This window comes from Oncorhynchus keta, chromosome 2 (assembly GCF_023373465.1).
Source record: "Oncorhynchus keta strain PuntledgeMale-10-30-2019 chromosome 2, Oket_V2, whole genome shotgun sequence".
Classification (NCBI taxonomy): domain Eukaryota; kingdom Metazoa; phylum Chordata; class Actinopteri; order Salmoniformes; family Salmonidae; genus Oncorhynchus; species Oncorhynchus keta.
Genome location: NC_068422.1, coordinates 67372021 through 67390549, shown reverse-complemented (window position 1 = coordinate 67390549; position 18529 = coordinate 67372021). Strand labels below are relative to the sequence as shown.

General features: G+C 47.2%; 1 protein-coding gene across 1 annotated transcript in view; it reads right to left on the bottom strand.

Moving 5' to 3' along the window:
• Window positions 1–6745: 6745 nt before the first annotated feature.
• LOC118362343 (potassium/sodium hyperpolarization-activated cyclic nucleotide-gated channel 1-like) overlaps window positions 6746–18529 on the bottom strand; it is an 88676-nt gene continuing 76892 nt past the window's right edge. Inside the window, exons 7-8 of the mRNA XM_052481105.1 lie at window positions 12683–12847; window positions 6746–10184 (exon numbers count right to left, since the gene is read on the bottom strand). Coding sequence (XP_052337065.1) covers window positions 8257–10184; window positions 12683–12847 — 2093 coding nt within the window. The 3' untranslated portion in view covers window positions 6746–8256. The remainder of the gene's footprint in view (window positions 10185–12682; window positions 12848–18529) is intronic.

Sequence of the window (18529 nt, the reverse complement as noted above, 5' to 3'; positions counted from 1 at the left end):
ATGAAGTCGTGTTATCTGGATGGAATGAAGTCGTGTTATCTGGATGGAATGAAGTCGTGTTATCTGGATGGAATGAAGTCGTGTTATCTGGATGGAATGAAGTCGTGTTATCTGGATGGAATGAAGTCGTGTTATCTGGATGGAATGAAGTCGTGTTATCTGGATGGAATGAAGTCGTGTTATCTGGATGGAATGAAGTCGTGTTATCTGGATGGAATGAAGTCGTGTTATCTGGATGGAATGAAGTCGTGTTATCTGGATGGAATGAAGTCGTGTTATCTGGATGGAATGAAGTCGTGTTATCTGGATGGAATGAAGTCGTGTTATCTGGTTGAAATGACGTCGTGTTATCTGGATGGAATGAAGTCGTGTTATCTGGATGGAATGAAGTCGTGTTATCTGGATGGAATGAAGTCGTGTTATCTGGATGGAATGAAGTCGTGTTATCTGGATGGAATGAAGTCGTGTTATCTGGATGGAATGATGTCGTGTTATCTGGATGGAATGATGTCGTGTTATCTGGATGGAATGAAGTCGTGTTATCTGGATGGAATGACGTCGTGTTATCTGGATGGAATAAAGTCGTGTTATCTGGATGGAATGAAGTCGTGTTATCTGGATGGAATGAAGTCGTGTTATCTGGATGGAATGAAGTCGTGTTATCTGGATGGAATGACGTCGTGTTATCTGGATGGAATGAAGTCGTGTTATCTGGATGGAATGAAGTCGTGTTATCTGGATGGAATGAAGTCGTGTTATCTGGATGGAATGAAGTCGTGTTATCTGGATGGAATGAAGTCGTGTTATCTGGATGGAATGAAGTCGTGTTATCTGGATGGAATGACGTCGTGTTATCTGGATGGAATGACGTCGTGTTATCTGGATGGAATGACGTCGTGTTATCTGGATGGAATGAAGTCGTGTTATCTGGATGGAATGAAGTCGTGTTATCTGGATGGAATGACGTCGTGTTATCTGGATGGAATGACGTCGTGTTATCTGGATGGAATGAAGTCGTGTTATCTGGATGGAATGAAGTCGTGTTATCTGGATGGAATGACGTCGTGTTATCTGGATGGAATGACGTCGTGTTATCTGGATGGAATGACGTCGTGTTATCTGGATGGAATGACGTCGTGTTATCTGGATGGAATGAAGTCGTGTTATCTGGATGGAATGAAGTCGTGTTATCTGGATGGAATGACGTCGTGTTATCTGGATGGAATGACGTCGTGTTATCTGGATGGAATGACGTCGTGTTATCTGGATGGAATGACGTCGTGTTATCTGGATGGAATGAAGTCGTGTTATCTGGATGGAATGAAGTCGTGTTATCTGGATGGAATGACGTCGTGTTATCTGGATGGAATGACGTCGTGTTATCTGGATGGAATGACGTCGTGTTATCTGGATGGAATGACGTCGTGTTATCTGGATGGAATGACGTCGTGTTATCTGGATGGAATGACGTCGTGTTATCTGGATGGAATGACGTCGTGTTATCTGGATGGAATGAAGTCGTGTTATCTGGATGGAATGAAGTCGTGTTATCTGGATGGAATGACGTCGTGTTATCTGGATGGAATGAAGTCGTGTTATCTGGATGGAATGACGTCGTGTTATCTGGATGGAATGACGTCGTGTTATCTGGATGGAATGAAGTCGTGTTATCTGGATGGAATGAAGTCGTGTTATCTGGATGGAATGAAGTCGTGTTATCTGGATGGAATGACGTCGTGTTATCTGGATGGAATGACGTCGTGTTATCTGGATGGAATGACGTCGTGTTATCTGGATGGAATGACGTCGTGTTATCTGGATGGAATGAAGTCGTGTTATCTGGATGGAATGAAGTCGTGTTATCTGGATGGAATGAAGTCGTGTTATCTGGATGGAATGAAGTCGTGTTATCTGGATGGAATGACGTCGTGTTATCTGGATGGAATGAAGTCGTGTTATCTGGATGGAATGAAGTCGTGTTATCTGGATGGAATGACGTCGTGTTATCTGGATGGAATGAAGTCGTGTTATCTGGATGGAATGACGTCGTGTTATCTGGATGGAATGAAGTCGTGTTATCTGGATGGAATGACGTCGTGTTATCTGGATGGAATGACGTCGTGTTATCTGGATGGAATGACGTCGTGTTATCTGGATGGAATGAAGTCGTGTTATCTGGATGGAATGAAGTCGTGTTATCTGGATGGAATGAAGTCGTGTTATCTGGATGGAATGAAGTCGTGTTATCTGGATGGAATGATCTGGATGGAATGACGTGTTATCTGGATGGAATGAAGTCGTGTTATCTGGATGGAATGAAGTCGTGTTATCTGGATGGAATGAAGTCGTGTTATCTGGATGGAATGAAGTCGTGTTATCTGGATGGAATGAAGTCGTGTTATCTGGATGGAATGACGTCGTGTTATCTGGATGGAATGACGTCGTGTTATCTGGATGGAATGAAGTCGTGTTATCTGGATGGAATGAAGTCGTGTTATCTGGATGGAATGAAGTCGTGTTATCTGGATGGAATGACGTCGTGTTATCTGGATGGAATGACGTCGTGTTATCTGGATGGAATGACGTCGTGTTATCTGGATGGAATGACGTCGTGTTATCTGGATGGAATGAAGTCGTGTTATCTGGATGGAATGACGTCGTGTTATCTGGATGGAATGACGTCGTGTTATCTGGATGGAATGAAGTCGTGTTATCTGGATGGAATGAAGTCGTGTTATCTGGATGGAATGAAGTCGTGTTATCTGGATGGAATGAAGTCGTGTTATCTGGATGGAATGACGTCGTGTTATCTGGATGGAATGAAGTCGTGTTATCTGGATGGAATGAAGTCGTGTTATCTGGATGGAATGAAGTCGTGTTATCTGGATGGAATGAAGTCGTGTTATCTGGATGGAATGAAGTCGTGTTATCTGGATGGAATGACGTCGTGTTATCTGGATGGAATGACGTCGTGTTATCTGGATGGAATGAAGTCGTGTTATCTGGATGGAATGAAGTCGTGTTATCTGGATGGAATGAAGTCGTGTTATCTGGATGGAATGAAGTCGTGTTATCTGGATGGAATGAAGTCGTGTTATCTGGATGGAATGACGTCGTGTTATCTGGATGGAATGAAGTCGTGTTATCTGGATGGAATGAAGTCGTGTTATCTGGATGGAATGAAGTCGTGTTATCTGGATGGAATGAAGTCGTGTTATCTGGATGGAATGACGTCGTGTTATCTGGATGGAATGACGTCGTGTTATCTGGATGGAATGAAGTCGTGTTATCTGGATGGAATGAAGTCGTGTTATCTGGTGGAATGACGTCGTGTTATCTGGATGGAATGAAGTCGTGTTATCTGGATGGAATGAAGTCGTGTTATCTGGATGGAATGACGTCGTGTTATCTGGATGGAATGACGTCGTGTTATCTGGATGGAATGAAGTCGTGTTATCTGGATGGAATGAAGTCGTGTTATCTGGATGGAATGAAGTCGTGTTATCTGGATGGAATGAAGTCGTGTTATCTGGATGGAATGACGTCGTGTTATCTGGATGGAATGAAGTCGTGTTATCTGGATGGAATGAAGTCGTGTTATCTGGATGGAATGAAGTCGTGTTATCTGGATGGAATGAAGTCGTGTTATCTGGATGGAATGAAGTCGTGTTATCTGGATGGAATGACGTCGTGTTATCTGGATGGAATGACGTCGTGTTATCTGGATGGAATGAAGTCGTGTTATCTGGATGGAATGAAGTCGTGTTATCTGGATGGAATGAAGTCGTGTTATCTGGATGGAATGAAGTCGTGTTATCTGGATGGAATGAAGTCGTGTTATCTGGATGGAATGACGTCGTGTTATCTGGATGGAATGAAGTCGTGTTATCTGGATGGAATGAAGTCGTGTTATCTGGATGGAATGAAGTCGTGTTATCTGGATGGAATGAAGTCGTGTTATCTGGATGGAATGACGTCGTGTTATCTGGATGGAATGACGTCGTGTTATCTGGATGGAATGAAGTCGTGTTATCTGGATGGAATGAAGTCGTGTTATCTGGTTGGAATGACGTCGTGTTATCTGGATGGAATGAAGTCGTGTTATCTGGATGGAATGACGTCGTGTTATCTGGATGGAATGAAGTCGTGTTATCTGGATGGAATGAAGTCGTGTTATCTGGATGGAATGACGTCGTGTTATCTGGATGGAATGACGTCGTGTTATCTGGATGGAATGAAGTCGTGTTATCTGGATGGAATGAAGTCGTGTTATCTGGATGGAATGAAGTCGTGTTATCTGGATGGAATGAAGTCGTGTTATCTGGATGGAATGACGTCGTGTTATCTGGATGGAATGACGTCGTGTTATCTGGATGGAATGAAGTCGTGTTATCTGGATGGAATGACGTCGTGTTATCTGGATGGAATGAAGTCGTGTTATCTGGATGGAATGAAGTCGTGTTATCTGGATGGAATGAAGTCGTGTTATCTGGATGGAATGACGTCGTGTTATCTGGATGGAATGACGTCGTGTTATCTGGATGGAATGACGTCGTGTTATCTGGATGGAATGAAGTCGTGTTATCTGGATGGAATGAAGTCGTGTTATCTGGATGGAATGACGTCGTGTTATCTGGATGGAATGACGTCGTGTTATCTGGATGGAATGACGTCGTGTTATCTGGATGGAATGACGTCGTGTTATCTGGATGGAATGAAGTCGTGTTATCTGGATGGAATGACGTCGTGTTATCTGGTTGGAATGAAGTCGTGTTATCTGGATGGAATGAAGTCGTGTTATCTGGATGGAATGAAGTCGTGTTATCTGGATGGAATGAAGTCGTGTTATCTGGATGGAATGAAGTCGTGTTATCTGGATGGAATGACGTCGTGTTATCTGGATGGAATGAAGTCGTGTTATCTGGATGGAATGAAGTCGTGTTATCTGGATGGAATGAAGTCGTGTTATCTGGATGGAATGAAGTCGTGTTATCTGGATGGAATGACGTCGTGTTATCTGGATGGAATGACGTCGTGTTATCTGGATGGAATGACGTCGTTTATCTGGATGGAATGAAGTCGTGTTATCTGGATGGAATGAAGTCGTGTTATCTGGATGGAATGAAGTCGTGTTATCTGGATGGAATGAAGTCGTGTTATCTGGATGGAATGAAGTCGTGTTATCTGGATGGAATGACGTCGTGTTATCTGGATGGAATGAAGTCGTGTTATCTGGATGGAATGAAGTCGTGTTATCTGGATGGAATGAAGTCGTGTTATCTGGATGGAATGAAGTCGTGTTATCTGGATGGAATGACGTCGTGTTATCTGGATGGAATGAAGTCGTGTTATCTGGATGGAATGAAGTCGTGTTATCTGGATGGAATGACGTCGTGTTATCTGGATGGAATGAAGTCGTGTTATCTGGATGGAATGAAGTCGTGTTATCTGGATGGAATGACGTCGTGTTATCTGGATGGAATGAAGTCGTGTTATCTGGATGGAATGAAGTCGTGTTATCTGGATGGAATGACGTCGTGTTATCTGGATGGAATGACGTCGTGTTATCTGGATGGAATGACGTCATGTTATCTGGATGGAATGACGTCATGTTATCTGGTTGGAATGACGTCATGTTATCTGGATGGAATGACGTCGTGTTATCTGGATGGAATGACGTCATGTTATCTGGATGGAATGACGTCATGTTATCTGGTTGGAATGACGTCATGTTATCTGGTTGGAATGACGTCGTGTTATCTGGATGGAATGACGTCGTGTTATCTGGATGGAATGACGTCAGGTTATCTGGATGGAATGACGTCATGTTATCTGGATGGAATGAAGTCGTGTTATCTGGATGGAATGAAGTCAGGTTATCTGGATGGAATGACGTCAGGTTATCTGGTTGAAATGAAGTCAGGTTATCTGGATGGAATGTAGTCGTGTTATCTGGATGGAATGACGTCAGGTTATCTGGATGGAATGACGTCAGTGTTATCTGGATGGAATGACGTCAGGTTATCTGGATGGAATGACGTCGTGTTATCTGGATGGAATGAAGTCGTGTTATCTGGATGGAATGAAGTCATGTTATCTGGATGGAATGAAGTCGTGTTATCTGGATGGAATGACGTCGTGTTATCTGGATGGAATAAAGTCGTGTTATCTGGATGGAATGACGTCAGTGTTATCTGGATGGAATGACGTCGTGTTATCTGGATGGAATGACGTCAGTGTTATCTGGATGGAATGACGTCGGTTATCTGGATGGAATGACGTCATGTTATCTGGATGGAATGACGTCAGTGTTATCTGGTTGGAATGACGTCATGTTATCTGGTTGGAATGACGTCATGTTATCTGGTTGGAATGACGTCGGTTATCTGGTTGGAATGACGTCATGTTATCTGGTTGGAATGACGTCATGTTATCTGGTTGGAATGACGTCAGGTTATCTGGTTGGAATGACGTCATGTTATCTGGTTGGAATGACGTCAGGTTATCTGGTTGGAATGACGTCAGGTTATCTGGTTGGAATGACGTCATGTTATCTGGAATTATGTAATTTCAACCATTCTTGTCCGCTGGGATTAAGCTCAATTTACAGGACTATGAAATTGTCCACAACTACCATTTCTATTCTGTCATGACCCGTCTTTCTGTCTGTCACTCCTTGATGTAAAACTGCATAACCCATATTTATTCTAAACAAAAATAAATGAAATGTACATACATTCAACATGTTCAACTCAACACTGGCATTCAATGTGGGAGAATGTCTACGTTGACCGTACAGCAGCTGTGGGTAGTAATGTGGAGTGGTAAGATCTTTTCTGTCAAGCAGCACTTCAACAGGTATCTGATATCATTACAATAACAAACGTAATTGCTTATGTCCAAATGGTCTATTTCCTGTGTGTTTGCTACATTATCTGACTGAGAAGTATGTGTGATTGATGGCTCTGAGAGCACTAGTGAGTGTAGTCTTTTCTAGCATTGAGAGAATGAAGGGTCCTGAAGGTACACAACTCCACACACAAGCTGGGATGGTCGTCCTAGTTTTGTGAAAAGGCAAAACCCCCCTTGGTTAGTCTGGCAAGCTCTTGCCTTGCATTAGACTCCTCTCCCTCTCTTTCTCTATCTCTCTTAAACACACAGACACACACTCAAACACACACTCACACTCAGTCACTATCACACACACATAAATGCATACACTCTGTCCACTAGCACACAGATTGCAGGGCTCAACTTGTCCTTGTCCATCCAAAACATTTGCGGCATGATGAGCTTGGAAGACAAAGTGAATTTGTTAGGACAGGGTTGAGGACACTGCAGGAAGCCTATCACTAACACATCATACTTGATGTCTGTCTCACTACAGGGATGGAGGGCCTGTAAGCCCACTCAACACCCCCCAATATTACGACAATAGAACAATGACACACAGGCCAAAGAGGAGGCAGATTGATCACCCCAGAAGAAAGTCTTTTTGGTTTCCTAAAATCTCTTCTCCACCTCGGAAGGTTTCGTGAAGTCTATAGAGTGGATAAATAAGTCATCTCATTGATAATAGATGATAAAGGATCAACAACATGTGATCCTGTATGGGATGAAAAAACAAGTCATCTCATTGATAATAGTTGATAAAGGATCAACAACATGTGATCCTGTATGGGATGAAAAAACAAGTCATCTCATTGATAATAGTTGATAAAGGATCAACAACATGTGATCCTGTTTGGGATGAAAAAACAAGTCAGTCTGCTCTTATTGAAGCATGTATTTTCCACTGAAAAGGTTGATTCTGTTCTTTTAAAACACACAGAAAAGCATCTATACATGCAGGTATTAGTGCATAGGTTCCTGCAAAAAAGTACTATTGTGTTGTCCATCTAACCATCAAACCAAACCCCATCATATGAATTTGGCATAGTTAGAAACAAAGAAATGACCATCTCTTAAATGGATATCATTTTCTGTTCACACCCTCCTGTCCCTTGATTAGCATATCTTTTAAATATATTTCTATGTATATACGTATGAATAAAACAGGGAGAAACAAAACAAAAACAAAGAAAGGGTAGTTGTCTTAGGGAGCTAGAAGTTACCTGGTTAAGCATCATCTTTTAAATCACAGTAATATTAAGATGGTGGAAATGATAACGATTAGAACACAGTGAAGCCTAGAAGAGAATGACATCATACAGGAAGATCGTTTGTGTACTAGTCCAGGGAGGGTGTGATCAAACCTCACAAATTGGAGGTTAGTTTGGAGCGGACGGGTTCTAGTTCAGAGTGGGCTGCCGAGCCTTTCCGTGGCGGCAGGGCCGGGGAGGCCACGGGGGACTGAGTCTGGTGCTGCAGGTGTCCTGGAGACATCTGGGCAGGGACAGGAGGAGTCATGTGCCCTGGCACCGAGCTACAGGGTTTTGGAACTAGGATGGGGGAGGTGTAGGGCGAGGAGAAGCAGTATCCTGGCTCCATGGAGGAGCATGGGTGTGAGGTGCGAGGGGGTGAGGAGCGTGGGGGCGAGGTGCGAGGGGGTGAGGAGCGTGGGAGGGAGGAGTATCCCATGGCCTGGGTCACATCCTGGGGCAGGGAGATGTTAGAACAGGACAATAGTTTCATATCCTCAGAGAAGCTGCCCAGCCCCAACAGAGACTCACTGCCGGATGCGTGCTGCTGGCTGGGGAGGGAGGTCTGGGGCATGAGCAGAGAGCTGTGGGACCCTGTGGCACTGGACGAGTCGCTGTAGTGGAAAGTCCTTCCTGTGACTGGGCTTTGGACCGTGGGGCTAGGCCCCAGGGGGGTGTAGCAGGGCGAGACGTTAGCTGAGCCGTACTGGGCCAACGAGGCCAGGGCAGACCTCTCCAGGGACAGCTGAGGGACCAGGCCAGACTGGAGGCCTGCCAGGCTGAACTGGGCCAGGGGAGAAGGGGAGCCCTCTGGGGCCTGCTGGGTGGAGGAGGAGGATGGGGAGCCTGGAGGGGGGAGGTGGTAGAAGCCACTAGGAGTCCTACCCCCGCCTGCAAACTGCTGCAGGGAGCCCACCTGAGGAGGCTTGGGGGGCAGCTGGCTGTGGAGCAGCTGACAGGGGTTAATGTTGCCGGATGAACCAGTGGACTGGGGGCTGATACTACAACCAGAACTAGAGGTACCCAGAACTCCAATTGTCATTCCACCTGTAGCCCCTCCCATTGCTCCACCAGTAGCTCCTATATGTCCTCCACTAGTTCCTCTAATGTGCCCACCACTAGCCCCTTCTGAGTACCCCCCAGTGGCTCCTCCTATATGTACTCCAGTAGTATATCCTTCTATAGACCCACGTCTACCCCAACCAGTGGCCCTTCTTATTGTTCCACCCGTGGCCCCCTCAGCAACCCCTCCTATTTCACCTCCGGTAGTGCCTCCTGAAGACCAACCTGTAGCTCCCCCTGTTGCTCCACCCATCCCTGTCCCCACTGCTCCCTCCATGACTCCCTGCTGGAAGAGGGCAGCGAGAGGCGGGGTGGTGCAGCGGAATGGCTGCTGCGTCTGGGGCTGTGAGTGTAGCTGGGCCGTGCTCTGTGCCGTGCTGTGGGAGGGAGAGCCCCCGGAGGAGGAGAAAGGCCCAAAGGGAAAGGCTCCGGTAGGCCCAGGCTGGGTTCCACTGCTGCTGGACGCCTGCTGACTGGAGCTGGCTGCCCCTGACCCCTGAGTCGTGTGGTGGGCCCGGAAGGAGGCCAGCAGGGCTGTATCCATCCCAGAGCAGTGCAGTTTAGATGGGGTGCTGGAGGGGGAGTCAGGTCCCATGGAGGAGGTGGGCGCTGACGTGTGGAACTTGTTCAGCCGGCCGGGGGGAGGGTCCTGGAGGTTCCTGGAGCCCAGGACCGTGACCGGCGGGCGGAAGAGCGCGGCGGGGAGGTGGGGAAGGTGGGGGTGGTGCGTCAAGGCGATGGCAACAGAGGTGGTGGCGGCAGCAGCCTGCAGGGGTGCCTGGATGAGGGGAGCCCAGATGACGGGGGTGTGCCCCGGAGACGGGGGCTGAGGCGGAGGAATGTTCTGCAGGAGGTGGGCGCAGGTGGCCATGTCTCTGTCATGCTGCACAATCTGCTGGATGATCTCGTTCTCCTGGTAGTTGAGAACGCCGGAGCTCAGGTCGTGCTGCACCTTGTGCTGCAGGAGGGAGTTCTTCTTCCCTGTGAGACAGACAGACAGACAGACAGACAGACAGACAGACAGACAGACAGACAGACAGACAGACAGACAGACAGACAGACAGCAGGCAGGCAGGGAGGGACCAGACAGACAGACAGACAGAAACAGTACAATTAGCTGGATCGTCCAGTTAGTTAGTTAAACACTCTGGAATTGCATCTGATTTAGAGATAATTTTTTCCACTATACAGTTAGCCACACACTGGCCCTACTGCACAATAACCAGCTACATCATAATCACCCCTGATCCTGTGAACAAGCAACACATTTGCCAACAAAGGCCACTGAGTGTTACTGAGTTTTAGCCCCTAGGCTGCACATTGACTATTAAAGGGCGTCAGAATGGCTGTGATCAGCCTACTCCCAGACTCCTCTTTGATTCCTATGTCACACGGTTGCTGCATTCTGAAGCACTTCCCCCTAACAGCACTGAGCACAAGGACAGAGCTTGAAAAGAGAATCCCTGGCTGAAATTGTCGATGAAAGAGGGAGACGGAGAGAGAGAGGGGAACGGGGACGTAGCCTACCAAGGAGTATAACACAGAGGAAGCATGATAGTTCCAGCAGGCTGTGTATGTGTTTGTTTGACTAGCTCTTACTGTGGAGCCGTAGATAAGAGGCAAAGTGAATGCAGATGAAACACGGCTCTGAACGGGGACATGGCTGACTGATATGGAAAGAATGAGGGGCTGGTCAGTGTTCACACTAACGTCAGTGATTTCACAGTGTAGGGCAGTGGTCCTCCGCTGTCATTGGATGGCCAGAGCTCCATGGCCAGTGGTGGAGGGGTCAGGGGTCAGCCACTCACCAGATTACAGAGACAGGATGGGGATGGCCTGAAATAGCTCTCTGTGACAAGACAAGCTAAGTAACAAAAAGTTGAATTCAACTCTGGCCCTATCTGTCTTGGGTGGACATGCCAGCAGTGACAGGGTTAATTCACTGTTTGTTCTAAAGGACTAATCCTGAAAAGCTGGTGCTATGTGGTGCGATTGAAATCGTACAGTATCCGCACGCTCAGCTCGCTACTGTCAATGCAATTAGGCCCAGATCAATCTCTCTCCATTTCAGATATGAGAGGCTTGCGATTAGAGGGAGCAGTGCTGCGGGCTGTCTCTCGGTCCGCCCTGACCCCGACGCCGCTCGCACGCCGCCGTAGCAGGCCCAGCTCTGATCCGATTGCACAGGGTCCATTAAGACAGTAATTAATTAGTAGGGCATTGCTGTGTGAATGACTTCATTATGCAGGAGGGCTGGGGAAAGGTGAACACCATCTATTCACAACATGCAGACACAAAGGCATCAGGCATCAGGACCAGGAGAGGTTGATATCGGAGGCAGGAGGCTTTCCCTCATCGCTTCAAAGCAGCCATTTTCACCAAAGAGCCCCTTGCCTGCAGCCATTGTTCAACATTTCATTAGAGACATACCCAGGGCCGTAATGAAGCATGCAGAGATAGTTCAGTTATGATCGAGGCGTGCTGACATTGATTGTGAATCTTCTATTTGTCTGGGCTTGCTGAGAACTGAATGAAGTGTCATATCAGTGTACACGTCACTGAAGTGGTGCTAGAATGAAAATAACCAGTATTCTATGTACTTAACTAGTGTATCCAAACACCTACCTCCCCTGTTCTTCAGGGCCAATACAACAGATGTGAGATGATCCATTCTCTTACTGTTAGCATCGGACATTCTATCTGTCACTGTCTGTTATGTAAATTCTATATATTACTAACCAAACTAAATACTCTACTTTTCACTAGGTCAACTAGGTGAGCTATATATAGTGACTTCCTCACCACCACCATGGGTTTTCCTCTCTTTAACTTACATCACTGTCCCTGCCTGGAGAGATTATCACATGAGATGATAAAACAATATCCTGTAGAATAGAGAGAGTTGTCTCCTCTCCTCTCTCTGTGGTGCCCATCCGTCCCTCCACCCTGGCAGCCAGGGCCCACGGCGCCAGATGTGTGGAGGCCAGCGTGGGTGGGGTGGAGACATCTGAGCTAATATGACACATCTGTTTGCTTGGCCTACTGGTCCAACTGGCCCTGAGCAGGTCACTAACATACAAAAACACTGACTGCATGGCCTCCTCTCCTCTTCGCTGGCTGCTCACTTCGCTGGAAACAGCTCCCCTCCAGAGGATTCCTCAGCTGTGGCACATCTGTGTTTGATACTGGGACAGACACCTCCATGTACAGTACAATGACTGGCAGCTGACTCACTTTGTAATTTACTCAGCCAATCCATATCCATTTACTTCAACATCACGTTTCATTTGTTCCATCCGGGATTTTAACCAGTGGCAATCTAGTACAGAGTGCTACCTGGGGACTGTAACACATCTTTGAATACATTCATACTTCACAACACTTGACAATGGAGAGGCGGATGATTGGCTGTAACGATCAGCTCAATTACAGTGACACATATGGAGTTGAAAGTCATGTTGTGCTATGTAGTCTCTTACCTATGCGGTCCAGCCGGTCCAGAGCCACGGTCTCGAAGGCCCGTCTCATCATGGGGTACTCTTCCAGGACCTCGTTGAAGTTGTCCACAGACAGAGAGTACAGACGGCAGTAGGTGTCTGCTCTGACGCTGGCTGTTCTTCTACCCCGCGTCAACAGACAGATCTCTGCAGAGGACACAGGAAGAGAGGAACGTCGACACTAGGACGATAGGATGACGTGTTCACTGCGGTCAAGGTAGAGATCCTGTTGTCGTGCAGGGCTGATGCTATGCCAACGTTGGCCCACTTCTTATCACACGTCAGGGAAATCTCTGTGAAGGCTGACAGAACTATTAAGACCTAATGTTTCCTTTAACATGTATCAACCCCGACTGAATTCTCTCATGTGTGAACTAGACCTGAAGGGATTAGAACACGCTGCTGGGAAAAAATAGATAAATATCACTATTGTCCCACTTACCGTTTATGATGATGAAGATGGGGAACAAAAACTTGAACCGCTGAACCAGGGGTAGGCAACCGTGTTCCTGGAGGGCCGCAGGTTCCAACTAGGCACCACACCTGACCAACTGAGCTAATTGATCAATTCAGTGAATGCCTAAATTCAACACACTTGTTCTTCCAGGTGCGGCCCTCCAGGACCAGGGATTCTGTGTTCAACTCTTTTTTCCCTCTCCTTTTTAGCATTACAAATGAGACGTTTCTGTAATCCACAGCTGAAGCACTAAATGACATTTTCAAAGCTTAGAGGTCTGCTAGACCTCCTCTGTCATGCCAGATCAGGAGAATAATGTTCCATTTAACAGTCAGCCGTGCAGTGGAGCTCTGGCATCAACAGCACCCTTATGCCGTGTGCCTGCCGCGGGTGTGTGTGTGAGTGTGTGTGAATTTACAGTATGCGTGCCATGTGCTTTTCTGTCACAACCACACACATCCCACTTGTGGGCCACTCTCCAACTCTCACTTTCATCTACTCTCCAACTCTCACTTTCATCTACTCTCCAACTCTCACTTTCATCTACTCTCCAACTCTCAGTCCCAATCCCACGATAACACTTAGTCTTTCTCAGAAAAAGCCTTTTCCAACGCCACTCTTCTTTTCAATTCTAAGTTGGTGCAAAATGAACTGCCTTTCTCCTGCTCCCTATGTAACATTTACTAGGAATCCCTCTTCCATCATATCACTTTGAATCTCACGTCTCACTAATCTGTTTCTCTCTCTCGCTCCCCCCTCTCCTTTCCCCTCTCATACTGCCTCTCTGTGTATTGTACAGTGCATTGCGGGTTAGAGAGGATGAGGGCTTCTGCCACCTCTCTAGTGCAGCCAGATACCCAGCCAGCCAAAGCCTCCTTGTCCCTGACCATGTCTGCCCTAATGAAAAACAACATGTGCAGCTCATCCTGTGTGTGTGTGTGTGTGTGTGTGTGAGGGGGAGTTGTGTGTGTCTGTGCTGTTGGGTAACCCCATTTGTGTGTTTGTGTGTGCTCCCAGGTCAGCTCTGGCTCGGGCCTGTGTTGGGGGTCTGTTTTCTGCAGGCCTGCTCTGCTCCCAGTAATCCCCTCTGGAGAGGAGCGTCCTGCCCTGCCTGGCTGTATTAAATCCTTTTGCCTCGTGGCTTTCGGGCTGAAACCAGCAGTGCTGAGATGAGACAGACACTGAGCTGCAAAGCCTTTCTTCCGGCCTTATCTGCCTGTCTTAAGAGAAGAGGATGTAAAGCCCAGACTCTTAGCACTGGTACCTGAACTTTTACTGTAGAAGACCCAGCATGGAGCAATGAGTAGCAGCTAGAGCTCAACGCTAAACAATGAGAGATTAACACTCAATCCTGGAGAACCAGGGATAAATGGAGGGACAAACCCTGCGACCCTGACAGAGGAACACTGAGTTGGATCCATGTCAAAACTAAAGATGAGTCATTATACATGGACGCCTAGTCATAAACTCAGCAAAAAAAAAGAAACGTCCCTTTTTCAGGACCCTGTCTTTCGTAAAAATCCAAATAACTTCACAGATCTGTAAAGGGTTTAAACACTGTTTCCCATGCTTGTTCAATGAACCATAAACAATTAATGAGCATGCACCTGTGGAACGGTCGTTAAGACACTAACAGCTTACAGACGGTAGGTAATTAAGGTCACAGTTATGAAGACTTAGGACACTAAAGAGGCCTTTCTGCTGACTCTGAAAAACACCAAAAGAAAGATGCCCAGGGTCCCTGCTCATCTGCGTGAATGTGCCTTAGGCATGCTGTAAGGAGGCATGAGGACTGCAGATGTGGCCAGGGAAATAAATTGCAATGTCCGTACTGTGAGACGTCTAAGACAGTTCTACAGGGAGACAGGACGGACAGCTGATCGTCCTCGCAGTGGCAGACCACGTGTAACAACACCTGCACAGGATCGGTACATCCAAACATCATACCTGCGGGACAGGTACAGGATGGCAACAACAACTGCCCGAGTTACACCAGGAACACACAATCCCTCCATCAGTGCTTAGACTGTACACATAGGCTGAGAGAGGCTGGACTGAGGGCTTGTAGGCCTGTTGTAAGGCAGGTCCTCACCAGACATCACCGGCAACAAGGTTGCCTATGGGCACAAACCCACCATCTCTGGACCAGGCAGGACTGTCAAAAAGTGCTCTTCACTGACGAGTCGCGGTATTGTCTCACCAGGGGTGGTGGTCGGATTTGTGTTTATGAATGAGCGTTACACCGAGGCCTGCAATCTGGAGCGGGATCGATTTGGAGGTGGAGGGTCCATCATGGTCTGGGGTGGTGTGTCACAGCATCATCGGACTGAGCTTGTTGTCATTGCAGGCAATCTCAACGCTGTGCGTTTCAGGGAAGACATCCTCCTCCCTCATGTGGTACCCTTCCTGCAGGCTCATCCTGACATGACCCTCCAGCATGACAATGCCACCAGCCATACTGCTCGTTCTGTGTGTGATATCCTGCAAGACAGGAATGTCAGTGTTCTGCCATGGCCAGCGAGGAGCCCGGATCTCAATCCCATTGAGCACGTCTGGAACCTGTTGGATCGGAGGGTGAGGGCTAGGGCCATTCCCTCCAGAAATGTCTGGGAACTTGCAGGTGCCTTGGTGGAAGAGTGGGGTAATATCTCACAGCAAGAACTGGCAAATCTGGTGCAGTCTAAGAGGAGATGCACTGCAGTACTTAATGCAGCTGGTGACCACAGCAGATACTGACTGTTACTTTTGATTTTGATCCCTTCTTTGTTCAGGGACATATTATTCCATTTCTGTTAGTCACATGTCTGTGGAACTTGTTCAGTTTGTCTCTGTTGTTGAATCTTGTTATGTTCATACAAATATTTACACATGTTAAGTTTGCTGAAAATAAACGCAGTTGACAGTGAGAGGACATTTATTTTTTTGCTGAGTTTATTTGAGGAAATGTGTCGCTCCCTATCCATGGGTGTTATTGCTAATACAAGCTATTGACTTTAAAGGCAAACATCCTCATGTGGTTCTTTCTGTGTTTAAACATTGCTGCTCTGCTGTACCGTGAAAGTCCTGAAGCACTAATTGTAATTGACTAATTGATTTTGCTGACAGCCTACGTCGGCTATGAAACTAACATTTATTCGATGGTGCATCTAAAGGCACTGTGACCTCTGTTCTATCCTGCTCAAGCACAAACCCCTCTTGGTAGTACATCATTAACAGTCAAATGATGTATGAATGGTTTAATCTCTACGCTGACTCACTTTTACAGTCTGACGCAATAGTACAAAAATCCTGCATGAAACCACTAAACAGGCTTACTTTGTCCAGGTCTGTGTATATGATGTAGTGGCGTGTTTCCTGCTCTCGTCTGTCTTAGCTGCTCCTGCTGCTCTTTTTGGTAATCGTGCTGGAACACTTGTAGAGCAACTTCAAGGAAGAAAATTGATTTCATAATTGGAGTGAAACGCACAGTAACAACTGTCTACTACACTGTGTGCTTAGAGTGTAAATGGAATTCTTCCAATTCAAATCAGATGTGAAATGGGAGAAACAGGAAGGATGCTATGCACGACTCCAACACTGTCTTTAAGTTTGCCGACGACACGACGGTGGTGGATCACCGATGACTATGAGACAGCCTATAGGGAGGAGGTCATGGAGCTGGCAGTGTGGCGCCAGGACAACAACCTCTCCCTCAATGTGGGCCAAACAAAGGAACTTATTGCGGGCTGCATCGATGGGGCTGTAGTGGTGCGGTTCAAGAGCTTCAAGTTCCTCGGTGTCCACATCACTCCACTTTTTGACCTATCATGGTCCAAACACACAAACACAGCTGTGAAGAGGGCACGACAACATCTCTTCCCACTAAGAACACTGAAAAGATTTGGCATGGGCCCTTAGATCCTCAAAATGTTATACAGCAGCACCATTGAGAGCATCTTGACTGGCAGCCTCACCACTGGCAACTGCTTGGCATCCAACCACAAGGTGCTACAGAGGGTAGCGCGCACGGCCCAGTACATCACTGGGGCCAAGATTCCTGCCACCCAGGACCTCTATACCAGGCAGAGTAAGGCCCTAAAAATGGTCAAAGACTCCAGCCACCCAAGTCATAGACTATTCTCTCTGCTACCGTACGGCAAGCGGTCCTGAACAGCTTCTACCTCCAAGCCATAAGACTGCTGAACAGTTGATCAAATAACTACCCAGACTATTTACAGTGACCCCTTTATTATGTTTTGTATCTTCCTTTGTTGCACTGACTCTCTTAACTTGATTTGCTGTTGTACAGTATAACCTTGTTTACACAACACACATAACTGTCTGGCTCACATTGGAAGGGTTTGGGAAATGATTGGGGTTTGGTCTTGGGAAGACTCTGTGTGTGTGTGTGTCTGTGTCTGTGTGTGTGTTCGTTTATGTGTGTGTATGAGCTGGGTCTCCCATGGTGAGGTATCAGTGTCCTCCGGCCTGGTCTGGGGAGCCTCACCTGGACTCTGGTTCTCTCCTGTCAGCTCCCATCTCCATCGCCCCTGGCAGCCCACAGGCCCTCTGAGAGGACACTCTCTAACCTTTGAAACATCGGCACCGGGCAGTCTGATTCCCCATGACACACCGCGCTCGCTCCCTCCCTCCCAGCATTAGCATAGGGAAATACACACTGGCCTATGATGAGGAGAGGGGTCGGGGAGTGTCTGGTTTAGCCATCACCATAGCTGGTGTCATGTCACTTCTCTCTCCTTCTTCCTCCAATGCTAACAGCAGTAATTGACTTATACACTGTTACTGTTAGATCTGTTTGATGCTGCATGGGGGAACTGCTATCTTAATACAAATGTTAACCGTGTAGCTCAGTGACTATAATACAGTCTTACAGAATAGATTCACGCAGTCCCTGACACTTTTCCCTTCCTCGTTCCACCTTCTCTAGCAGGAGTGGTGAGGCTGTGTTAAAACGGGTTAAGGGGGCGAGAGGATTACCTGCGACTCCACTGCCAACCCTCTTCAATGACTCACTCAGTCAGGGCAGCCATTTGGCCGATCTACAATCTGCTTCTCCACAGAGACAGGGACTGAGACAAGGACAGAGACAGAGACACGAACTGAGACAGGGACAGAGACAGGGACAGAGACACGAACTGAGACAGGGACAGAGACGAGAGACACGGACTGAGACAGGGACAAGAGACACAGACTGAGACAGGGACAGAGACAAGGACAGGGACAGAGACACGGACTGAGACAGGGACAAGGACAGGGACAGAGACACAGACTGAGACAAGGACAGGGACAGAGACACGGACTGCGACAGGGACTGAGACAAGGACAGGGACAGAGACACAGACTGAGACAAGGACAGGGACAGAGACACGGAC